We start from the raw sequence: 12,423 nt of genomic DNA, 5'->3' as shown, positions 1-12,423 counted from the left end.
CCTTCCTCCCAGTGATTCCAGACCCAGGATACTATGCTTCTGCAATACTGTAAGGCAGGAGTCATCAATTTTTTTTTTTTGTAATGAGTCAAATAATAAATATGTCAAGCTTTCTAGGTCATATACTCTAAGTTGCAACTATTCAACCAGCCATTGTAGCACAAGAGCAACCATATTTATATTCAAACAAGGGTAGCTGTGTTTCACTAGAACTTTAGAATTGAATACTGAAATTCGAATTTCATATAATTTTCATCTGCCATTAAATATTACTCTTATTTTGATCTTTCCCCCAAACATTTAAAAACGTAAAAACCATTCTTGGTTTAAGAGCCATATAAAAGCAGCTAGTAGGCTAGATTTGGCCTAAGGACTACAATTTGGTGACTTTCAGAGTAAAAAGAAAATTATATCTAAAATACTGTGATCTGGATTAGAGCTACTTAGAGTTGCATTGTTTTGTGTTAGCAGCTAGACATAAAATGTTTGCCTGTTTGATTTTTTTTCACAGGATCTGGAAACATGGCGGTGTCACATCCCATTGCTGCTAGCACACCTGAAGGGAGGAGCAATTATGGGACAATAGGTATTTCCTATGATGAGCCTATTGGTGGAACTGTTTCCTGATCCTGCATAGATTAACATACAAATGGCATTCCAGCCACTAAGAACCATGATCATGGGCAAGTCAGTCTCCTATGAAATAGTCTTTTATTTATAACAGGAGTCGGTTAGATAATCTGGAAGCTTCCTTCCAGCTCTAAGTTTCTGAAGTTCTCTTGTTCCATTTCTTGGTTCTGCTAGACACACCTGAATCTGTTCCCTATAATGTTTTCCATCAACTCCCAAGGCCTACTAGGGACTTTTACATACTCAGCCCCAGTTTAGGGCATGAAAGATGTGTCACAGTGAGCCTGACATCAATTGATCAGTCATTGCATTCTCAGGTTTCAGTGGAGTAAGGGCAGTGGGAAGACTGAGGCAGCTTGGCAGGTGAACCATGGCGGTAGCCTGACAGCCCTCCATTTTGGCTACCTTCACAACTGAGCCTGCTCAGTGCCACCCAGTCATTCCTGTGGCAAACCCAGCACTAATTAAGCTGCCTCAAAAGAACAGAATCACTGTTCCTGCCTTGTGAGCTGGAGCCCACTGAGCACCCTGCCCCTTCTAGGATACCCATGGGCCTGTCAAAGATGCTCCTTAAAATGTCCATGTCCAGGAACTGGGAGTCCTGTGTTCCTACCCTGTTATTCTGTAACTTTGAGCATGTGGGCTCAGTGTAGGCTGTTTATTTTTAGTTCTGTAAGAACAGGATTTTTTTTTTAAGCCATCTGACAGAAGAAATAAAACGGAAGGTAGGCTCCGCTCATGTGCTCAAGCTGCACAAATCCCATCTGTTCTGGGAAACATTCATGGGAACAGAAGAATCCTTCTGCCTGAGAATGTTGTTCTCTTTATATAATCATAGATATGGCATGTCGGGGATTTCTGTGTATAAATACTTTATCCATGAGAAATACATAGCTGCTGGGTACGTGTGTGTTTACACATCTTAATGGTAGATGCTACACATAACTATAAGCATATATATGTTTATATATTTGTTATCACATTTTAAAATATGAGACATGCAATAAAAGCACAGTGTTATTTTTGTATCCAAATTGTTAATAGAGCAGATGTCTTTATATTCTAAAACATATTCAGCCCTGAAGATAGACAAGCTAAATATAAAAATAGAAGAGAAAGCTAAATGTCCATTGGGAAGGTATGAGGGAAAGAGCATGCCTCATGGGCAAGGAGTGATTTTTGACCAATATGGTACTTTCTAGAATGAGTCAGCACTGTGCTTTATGCAGAGAAATGGACTTCATAGGGGTCGTTGGCTCTTAAAGGCTAGTGAGTTTTCTGTTTCAGATGAGTCGAGCTCCAGCCCTGGAAGGCAGATGTCCCCCTCTGATGGTGGGCAGCCATGCCATTCAGACACAGACAGCTCCGTGGAAGAGAGTGACTTTGACACCATGCCAGATATTGAGAGTGACAAAAACGTCATCCGGACAAAGGTACTTCTTCTGTCTGGCCATGTTTTTTAAGAGGGCAAGAAAGTTCAACTATAGAATAAACTTCACCAGTACCTCGGTTTCCTTCAAGAAAATGAAATTTCCTAGAAAGTTTAGTTAAAACATAAGTACATAATCAAGGCAATACGTTGTTCATTAACACTTTTTTGAGGGGAAAATGTGAGCAATTAAAGATAGAGCATTAAACACTCTCAGGATCTGAGGTGGCTAACTGTGGACAAGAAGGGATGAAGGGATTCAACCAGAGGGAAAGATCCATTAGAGGGGCGGACCTGCAACAGTTCCCAGTTTCTACACATAGCGTCTTTCAGGAGTAAAGTTTATTACTTTCTGCCATATATTTATCATATTGTACCAGTAAAAGATATGAACATAATCATGCAGTTTCAACCTTTTATAATTCAACAACCATGTGGTGTATAGCTCTAAAAGCTGGGAAATCAATACTCAACATATAAGAAGCCTCCAGACACCTAATCATGGTTCCCATCAGCCAGTTCTTAATATTTCAAGAAAATATAAGGATTTTTATTGAAGTATCCTTGGAAAGCAAAATTAAAAGAAAAGTCTTGTTGAATAATTTAAATTCTTAGGGAAGGATTTAATTGAAATTTGTCTGTCTCCCTGTTTTATGCAAGGAAATCCAGGTACAGATTTGTGTTCTCTTTTTCTTTGGTATCTCAGATGTTCCTTTATCTGTCAGATCTGTCCAGGAAGGACCGGAGAATTGTCAGCAAAAAATATAAGATTTATTTTTGGTAAGTGGATGACCCGTAGGACCATGGTTCCCTAAATAAAATCAAACTCCTTAAATTTAAGTTCTTTGTAAAAACCGCAACCCTTATGTCACAAGTTAATGTTTAATGAGGCACAGGGATAGGCAATGATGCCACCAGCTAATGATAAATAGACCTGTGGTGGTCATACCCATGGATGCAGCCTCCCACCCAGCCAAAAGGCTGAGCAACCAGGCCAGGGCTCCTCCTCCCCTGAGAAAGGCCCAGGCCCTCTTGTGAAGCAACCCTTCCCATTCTTTTCTACTGAAGAATGCCCTATGTCCTTGAACACAGACATTACTGAGAAAACAGGGACAATGGGGCCACATAGAATTTCCTAGAGGGACCATCATTATGGAACTAAGAGTTATCTAAGAGAGCTACACCCTTGGCGTGCAGTCACTAGTCCATTACTTGCACTCTGATCACTTTTAATCTAATGGCATCCATTTTCAGCTATTTCACTGCTGTGACAAAAAGACCTGACAAGAACAATTTTAGAGGAGAAAAAGTTTACTTGGGGCTTATAATTTTAGAAGTCTCTGTTCAAAGATAGCCAACTCCATTACTCTGTGCCTGAGGTGAGGCAGAACATCATGGCAGAAGAGTTTGGTGGAGGAGAATAGTTCAGGACACGGCCACCAGGAAGCAGAGAGAGAAACTAAGCTCAGCTCACAAAATATATACTCCAAAGGCATTCCCCCAGGAGCCCCCTTCTTCAGCCATACCCTACATGCCTAAAGTCACCATCCAGTTAATCCCTATCAGAGAATTAATGCACTGATTATCTTAAAGCTTTCATAACCCAATCATTTCACCTCTAAATTTTCTTGCATTGTCTTGCACATGAGCTTTTGGGGGACACCTCATATCTAAACCATAACAGCATCCTAAAAATTTAGGCTTTCTTATGCAGTTGAACCAGAAGCAAATTTTATACTCTTTTGCAAATGGTTGTATAAAGAGGAAAGGGAAAAGACTAATATTTGTTAGATGCCAATCATTAGCCTTTAAATATATCATTTAAGTTAATATTTTCACAAGCTAATGATAAACAGACCTCCCCTTTAGTCAAGATATTGTGTACCAAATGGAAAAGAAGAGAAGAGAAAAACTAGAGAAACAGGAGCCACATATCAGCTTCTAGGTGTTTTTGCAAGTTATAGAGTTTTTTTTTTTGTTTTTTTTTTTAAACTGAACAAAGATTCTGTTCTTAACTTGGAAATGTCTGTCTGCGGTTCTTTCTGCCTGCTTAGGAACATCATCACCATCGCTGTGTTTTATGCACTGCCTGTGATCCAGTTGGTCATCACCTACCAGACAGTAAGTGCTGCCTCTAGCCCCAGAATCTCAGGAAAGTCTTCACTGTGACCTACCAGAAAGGTGTAACTTGGAATCAGTTCAAGAATTACTTTTCCATTTGGGTTCCAGTTGGACTTCTCCATTGCCTGATTTTTACCAGGTTTCAATCTCTTTCCCAACTGTTTGATCACAAAGGAACCTTGGACTTTTTATATTGTTTTGTCTACCAACTTGAAATTATTACCTTGCACTCATTCACTTATAATATTTACCAATTGCTTCTGTTATTTTCCAGTCTGAGCTCTCTGATCATCATGGAATAAGGAGTAAAGTTTCAAACCATAACAAAGAAATCTGATATCTATTTTAACCCATGCCTTCTCATGGAGGTTAAATAGGTTTTGTACAATGAAAAACAGCTTCGTGAAGCTAGAAAAATATTAAAACAAAAAGAAAATGTAAAATGTAAACAAAAAAAATTAAACATCAAATAAAGACAATGTCAAAACAGCTTGAGAATTCCCACTGCTTCTTCACAGAACCCGAGGGTCTAAATCACTTACATGTGAGAATTTAATTTGGAGTCCAGGTAACTTTAAGTGTGAATTCTCCAGAATTTGAGGCACATGAGAAAGCCACTGTAGAACAGCACAGGGCTGAAGACATTTCTGTTGCAGTGGCTCTTAAACTTTGCTGTGCATTAAAATTGCTTGGGATACTTTTAAAAATCCCAGTGTCTAGGCTAGGCCCCAGGAAGATCAGGGTATCAGTGGTACTAGGTATCAATGTTGTTTAAACCCCTACTGATTCCAAAGTACAGCCATGTTTGAGAGCTAATGGTCTAAAAATATTTAGTTCATTCCATACTTGTTACATAATGAGGGCAAGGACTTTATGAGGTTTGAAAAAACACTGTTTATAATGTAAATATTCTCTGCATACTTTGGGGCCCCTGTGAGAAAACACAGCTGTGGCCGTGCTGTGGCTTGGGTAGGTTCTTGATAGATGGCGATAAATATGGACAGCAGAATGCACACAAGTCTACCTGCTAATGGCGGTTATCACTTCCACCCAGAGAATGGGGCTACTCCATATTCCCCAGCATTTATAAAGAAAATAGGGCCTAGCAAGGCAGACCTAGAAAGCAGGTGCCAATTATAGTATTCTTTCTTAGTCCTTTTATTATGATAACAAAGGACCTACACTTGGCTGAATTCCATCTTGAGGCCACTTAGTGAGGCACATAGAATGTCTGCATTCAAAGCACAATGGTACTGGACCTGGAAGGGCACACCTATAATCCCAGTTACTCAGGAGGCTGAGGAAGGAGGATTACAAATTCGAGGATAGCCTCAGAAAATTAGCAAGGCCCTAGGCAACTTTTTTTTTTTTTTTTGGCGGTACTGGGGATTGAACCCAGGGCTTTGGGCATGCGAGGCAAGAACCCCACCAACTGAGCTAAAGCCCCAGTCCGCCCTAGGCAACTTAGTGAGACACTGACTCAAAAATTAAAAAGAACTGGGATGTGGCTCAGTGGTAAAGCATGTTTGAATTCATCCCCCAATTCAAAAAAAAAAAAAAAAAGCACAATGCTAACATTTATGGGAAACATGCCTGTGATATGCAACAGTGGTAAAGAATGATCCAACCCTAACAAGGAAAGCTCACCTTATACACAGTAAGCCACTGACAGGACATGGCTGGGAGCCCCGTCTGCTCTTTGTGACTTCAGGTGGGGCTCGGAGGATGGAGAAAAACCACATTTCCTCTTCTCATACTTGATTTTACAGGTGGTAAATGTCACTGGCAACCAGGACATCTGCTACTACAACTTCCTCTGTGCTCACCCCTTGGGCGTCCTGAGGTAAACCCAGTCCTCTGGTTGCTCATGAGGCATGTAGAGGTTCCTTTCTGTCTAATGTGGTTTCAGTTTTCAAAAACATTAAAAGCAACTGTGGAAAACTACTCCAATTAGGGTAAAGAGGAACTAAACCCAGTGGTTAACAGCATGTATGCTTCTCATTCCTGAGAGCCCTCCGGCCACATTCCTAAAATCACCTGCTGAGAAGCAGGCATCAGTGTTTTTGAAAAGGTTGGGTCCTTAGTTGTCATGGCATGAGCTCATGGACGTGAGCTGGCAGCCTGTGGTCTCATTCAGTCTATCCAAAAACTCACGAGATAGATGCTCATTGCCAGCATTTTTTAGATGAAGATGCTTAGGCATAGCCAGGTAGGGACTTGCTGAAGCTCCCTCAGCTGTTAGTGTGTGAGGACCTCACCCCAGGCCTGCAGCCATCATGGCTGATCTCTAGCTAGAACTTGATGACAAGGAAAGAACACTTTTCTGGAGGTTGGCTAAATCAGCTTTCGTTTCCTGATATAAAGCTGTTGGCTGTGATTGGCCAACATTTATCCTTAAGTTCACAGTTAGTGAATATGCTATATAACTTGAATATTGCTACAAACTTGGGTCAGCTTTCTTTCCTAGGACTTATACTTTGCTGTGCCATGGAGACAAGAAGAGATGGGGCCAGTGTTAGGGATACTGAGCGGGCATTCCTGAAAGGGAACAGACATATTATCATAAGCTAAATAAGCATCTTAAAATGAAGGAGCTAGGTTAAAGAGGATTTTCTATGACTTTCCAATCCTGAAATCTTAAGGACAGGTTGGTGGTAAAAATGCCGAGCTCACTCACTCATTTGTGCATTCATTCATTTTCTGAATTCTCTTGATAACCTTCACCCTCATGGTTTCTCGCTCATCCCTTAGTGCCTTCAACAATATTCTGAGTAACCTGGGCCATGTGCTTCTGGGCTTCCTCTTCCTGCTGATAGTCTTGCGCCGGGACATTCTCCATCGAAGAGCCCTGGAAGCCAAGGACATCTTTGCTATGGTGAGGACAGGGTGGGCAAATCAGAGGTAGGAGCTGGGAATAACCATGATTCCAGACAGGATCTGCAAAGGGGAGGGACATCTGGCTTGATGAGCTGCTTGAGGCCAAAAGCCTAGGCTTTCACATTCTGGGGCACATCACTAACCAGTGTCCTCCTTTTGACCTACCTTTTTCTTTTTTCAGGAGTACGGGATTCCCAAACACTTTGGTCTCTTCTACGCTATGGGCATTGCACTGATGATGGAAGGAGTGCTTAGTGCTTGTTACCATGTCTGTCCTAATTACTCCAATTTCCAGTTTGGTAATTAGAATTTATGACAACTACAAAGATTTGAGTTCTAGGAGTCTTATTCTGGGACGTTTCCAAAAATGCTCAACTCAACTTGCAGGAATTAAAAGTCATTTTGTGTGAGGTGAAGTGATCTGAGAGCACCTAACACAAAGTGTTATTTCCACATTTTACCACTTTTCCTTTACACCATGTTTTAGACTAGAAAACACTTGATGCTGAATGATAATCCCATGGAGAGATCTAAAGGAAGACAATGGGCTAAGCATTAGGCAGCAAGTCATGGAGAATCCATCAACAGACTTCTGGAATAACTTGGTGTAATTTAGCAGTTAAACTGCTCTGGAGTAAAAATAATAGAAAACCCAGTTCAGATTGGGTTGAGTAATAAGGACATCTAATAGCACATTCAAAGTACAAAGATAGAAAGGGTTTATGGTTGACGAATCTGTTGACTATGTTTCCATTTTTCTATGGAATCCCTTTGGTTGTACCCAGCCAATATGTTGGTTTTATACCGTGATTAACTTCACTCATGGTGGCAAAAGTAGTTAGAGCAGGTGCTGGTTTCACATCACCATTCCCCAAGTCCAGAGGGGCTTTCAAGCTGACTTCTAGGAGCCATCATTGAAGAACAAGGAAACTTCAAGAAACCCCCAGAGAATGTTCTCTTACACCTCAAGAGCCCATTCCTGAATTATTCCCTAAATCCTGGTTAGCTCAGGCCTGGGTTGCTACACCAGTCAGCAAAGGAGTTGGGATTTCCTTAGACTAATCAGACCCATCCCTGGAACCAAGGGCAGGATTAGCTTTCCTGAAGCCAAGGGGCTGGAAGCATGTTTATTTCTAAATTGAAAGGGCTAAAAACTGAGTCAGTATTGAGGCTGTTACAAGAGGAGGAAGGGAGGAGTTGAGCTGGTAACCAATTAGCAATGTCCTCCACACTCCAGGGTAAGGATATTTAAAATAGTCATTTTTATATTTCTTCTCTGGCCTCCTGCTGTTAGAACACCACCATAATTCTGTTATATTTAAATATTTTAAATTAGAAAGCCTTTTTAGTAGAAATAACTACAGAGAACAATATCATTCACCACTCTGAATGAAAAAAGTCAACACTTTCAAGTATTTACCTTAGACTTACATTTTAAGAAACAAAGTGTCATGATAAAATTGAACTAAATTCATTTTTCAATATTTTCCCTGGAGGAACAACTAAGATTAATTTGATATTTATCCTTCCAGTTTATTTTTATATTTTATTACGTTCGTATGTAGTAAATTAATGTTAATTTATCACATCGTTTTTCTACCTTCTTTATTCATTCAACAGTGTTTTCAGGATTTTTCAAAACCAAATCAAGAACATGGAATTCATTCATTTTTAAGGATTACCATATTCTATTATAAAAGATATCACATTAACTCCTCCATTGAACAACATTTAGATGCCGATATTTTGCTATTACATACAATGAACATCCTTATAAATGTCTCCTTGTGCAGATGTAAGAGAGGTTTCCGGGGAGACCTAGAATTTTGTGAGTCACCTGTATATGCATCTTTTATTTTGCCAAAAATTAACAAATTTCTCTCCAGAGTATTAATTTGTATTTCCACTAGCTGTGTGAGTTTCCATTTCCCCCACACCACCATTAACTTTTGTTATTATCAGACATTTAATTTATTTGCAAAGTTTTGAGTAATATAGGGCCCTGCATTGTCATTCTGCTTTGCATTTTCCCATTTCCCAGTTCTAATTCAGCTAAGCTACATTTAATGACTAGCTATTTTCCATCACTAGGCTATAAAACCACACACACACACACACACACACACACACACACACAGAGTAATCAATGAGGTTATATTTCAGGGTGCTGAGAGCAACCTCCTACACCCACCTGACATTCATCTTACCATCACACTGCCTAAACTGTCACCATTAGGGATTCTTTTGCTATCACTCTTGAACATCAGCCTTTAAAAAGCAAACACTGTGCAAGTGGGGATAGTTGATTGTTATCCTATTATGTGTTTTTCTTTTAAGAGCCAAGCATGGCCTTGGAGAAGGGTTAGGAATGGAGCACATTGGGTCTGCCTAGAGAGTGCAGCAAGAGAGGCTGACTGCTGCAGGTCTACACACATCTGAAGGCAGCAAATACTACAATGCACTGAGTGAGGGGGTACTCAGAGTATGTAGGAAACACAGGAGTGTGTCATCTGTCTGTCACCCACTAAACCTCTTGTCTCCTCTCCTCCTCTGGGTCATCAGACACCTCCTTCATGTACATGATCGCTGGCCTCTGCATGCTGAAGCTCTATCAGACCCGCCACCCGGACATCAATGCCAGCGCCTACTCTGCCTATGCCTCCTTTGCCGTGGTCATCATGATCACTGTCCTTGGAGTGGTACGTTCCTTTCTATATATGTGCCTTCTATCTGGCTCTCAAAAAGTGCTCTCTTGAGGGGCTTTTTGTATTGTTTGTTTGTTTGTTGGACCTCAAGTGCACAGGTTTGGATTTACAGTAATCTTTGGTTCACTCTCATCCTGGGTCCACTCAAGGCACTCTTACTTATGCAGCTGGTTATTTCTAACAATGTGACATGCTCCTGTAAAATTACCCCTGGATAGTTTTAATATTAAGCTGAGACCTGACTCATCTGAGATTGGAATAGAAACATCCCAGCTGATTTTGGAGAGACCAACCTGAAAAAAACAGAACCTACTTTCTGAATGTGCCTGGACCACAGTGTTGATGGTCTTCATTTATTTGAAGAGCGTTAGCCCCTACATTAGACCTATGGCCCCATTATTGTGGCCATTCTGCTGCCTTCCCCCCCTTTCTTTTTCTTTTCCATTTCCATTTGGCCAGATAGACTCTTTTTCCTGTCCATTGTGCAGAAAGATCCCTGTGAGTTCCAAGAAGGGGGAGAAAACAAAACACACACACAGCTCAGTTTTTGACTCCTTAAGTATGCCTAAGAGAATGGTTTTATTTAATGAGTCCCCAGAAGGCTGTAGATCAAGGTAACCTCCATTTTTATTCCTAGGTGTTTGGAAAAAATGATGTGTGGTTCTGGGTCATCTTGTCTGCAATCCATATTCTGGCTTCTCTGGCCCTCAGTACCCAGATCTACTACATGGGTCGTTTCAAGATAGGTGAGTCACCTATTTTTCTATAGTGAACACCTGAATTGACTTCCCCTAAAAAAGCAGGATATTGCCCTCACTCACCCTAACTGATACAACAGGTCACCATGACTGCATGCTCTGAAGTCTGTGCTGTGTTTCTCTCCAAGAGATTCCTCTCCCTTATAGGATTGAATTAGCTGTTATCACTAGTTTTGTTTTCAGCTAAGAAACTAAACCTACTGCACCTCAGAGCCTAGACATACCTCCAGCTCCTAGTTGCAAACACCATATAATTCGCTCAACTTTGAAAGTACATTTGAAGAATGGTATGTTCGTCATACCACTAGTCCCACCTAGAGGAACATTTTTCCATTTGCAGTTTTCAAAAAGGAGCATTCCTCTAACTATGCGAAATGGTTGTCAAGAATAGATTAGATAGCATTTCCAGGCTCTAGAGCAAGAACTTTTTGAGACAAGTTTGTCAATTGTAGGTACCTGCTTAACTTCCAAGGACAGTGTGAACTGATCAGGGAGCACTGAGGGTTCTGCATGCTTGTGATCTGCTGTTCAGTTGTCATACACTGGAGGAAGTTTAAGTTGTTTTAGAGCATTTACATTAAAAAAAATCATTTTAAGGTGCATGAAGTCAAATTTAAATATTATTTTGTATATTTAAAGACAGATCATTACATACAAGCTTAGGCCTGCCCCTGATATTCACAGAGCCCAGGGGAAGAATGCAAACTTACATATATGTGAAAATGTCAAATTTATAAAACAGGCTCAAAGTTATTAAGTATGAAAAAGAAGGAAGGGAGGAAGGGAGGGAGAGAAGGAAGGACTGGGAATATAGCTCAGTGGTAGAGCATGTGTTTAGCATATAAAAGGCCCTGGGTTTGATCCCCAGCACCAAAATAATAATAATAATAATAATAATAATAATAATAATAATAATAATAATTTTAAAAAGAAAGAAAGAAAATAACAAACTGGTAAATTTATCTTCATTACAACCTAGAAGGTCCAGGTTCAGATTTAGAATTTTGGGACCCTCAAAAGAACAACTATAGAACATAGCTATTCTTCCTACCTCTGGCTCTGTTCTCTATTCTCTGTTTTTAGGGGTTTCTCAGATCTGCATAAAGACATCCTTGTCCAATATCCAGTGTCCATCCACATTCCCCACAAATGGCTCTGCTTGCCTTCCTTGGACAGAGTTGTACACTAATGGTGTCATCTGCCCTCAGGGAATATAAACCAAAGGAGGGAGCTCTGCAGATCCTGAGAGCACCATGGTTATCCAAGAAGGAAATTTTTAGTTCCAGGAATTGAGAATGAGATCCAGAAAAGGAAGGGTTAGTCCCCTTACCCTGCAGACTTCTCACTCATGGGGGAATGAATGTCCTCTAAAATAAAGGACCCCTTTGGCCCAGGTCTAAGAGCAATTCAATATAAACAAATGGCCTGAAGTCCAGAAGATCAAATAAGATACATTCTCATGCTCACAGTTTAATTTTCTTTGGGCATGGTAAGTTGACCTACCCTTAGCATTAACATAGCCAGTGTACCTTCAAATACCCCAGTGGCACTAGCCAGTGGTATAGAACATTTGATAAGTTGCTCTGGTCATGCCCCATCTTCCAGCACAAAGGTGAATGAAGTCACGTAAACCAGACTTTGATAAGGAAAACAAATTAGAATGTTGTCATTCTGGTTTCTTCTAGAGTTAAGGAAACAAAACAACAACTTGAAAACAGACATAGGTAATGGTAATGACTACCGCCATGGTCATGCTATCCTAATGGTCCCAATAGGACCAATGGTAACACAATATTAAATTCATTTATTCCTAATGGTCCCAATGGGACCAATGGTAACACAATATTAAATTCATTTACCTTTTAAACAATGTTATGCTATGACCATGCAATAATTTATGAGA

General features: G+C 40.3%; 1 protein-coding gene across 2 annotated transcripts in view; it reads left to right on the top strand.

Annotated features, from left to right (window-relative positions):
* Sidt1 (SID1 transmembrane family member 1) overlaps positions 1-12,423 on the top strand; it is an 83,749-nt gene that overhangs the window by 58,693 nt on the left and 12,633 nt on the right. For both annotated transcript variants that reach the window (XM_046425163.2, XM_058572866.1), the window contains 9 exons: positions 512-586; positions 1,918-2,063; positions 2,766-2,839; positions 4,114-4,180; positions 5,950-6,023; positions 6,932-7,055; positions 7,239-7,356; positions 9,620-9,756; positions 10,400-10,508. In XM_046425163.2, coding sequence (XP_046281119.1) covers positions 512-586; positions 1,918-2,063; positions 2,766-2,839; positions 4,114-4,180; positions 5,950-6,023; positions 6,932-7,055; positions 7,239-7,356; positions 9,620-9,756; positions 10,400-10,508 — 924 coding nt within the window. The remainder of the gene's footprint in view (positions 1-511; positions 587-1,917; positions 2,064-2,765; positions 2,840-4,113; positions 4,181-5,949; positions 6,024-6,931; positions 7,056-7,238; positions 7,357-9,619; positions 9,757-10,399; positions 10,509-12,423) is intronic.

Source organism: Marmota monax, unplaced genomic scaffold, assembly GCF_021218885.2.
Source record: "Marmota monax isolate L192 unplaced genomic scaffold, Marmota_monax_Labrador192_F-V1.1 WCK01_AAM20220418_F8-fsc00119, whole genome shotgun sequence".
Lineage (NCBI taxonomy): Eukaryota > Metazoa > Chordata > Mammalia > Rodentia > Sciuridae > Marmota > Marmota monax.
The sequence above is the reverse complement of the archived record's forward strand: the minus strand, read 5'-3'. Positions and strand labels throughout refer to the sequence as shown.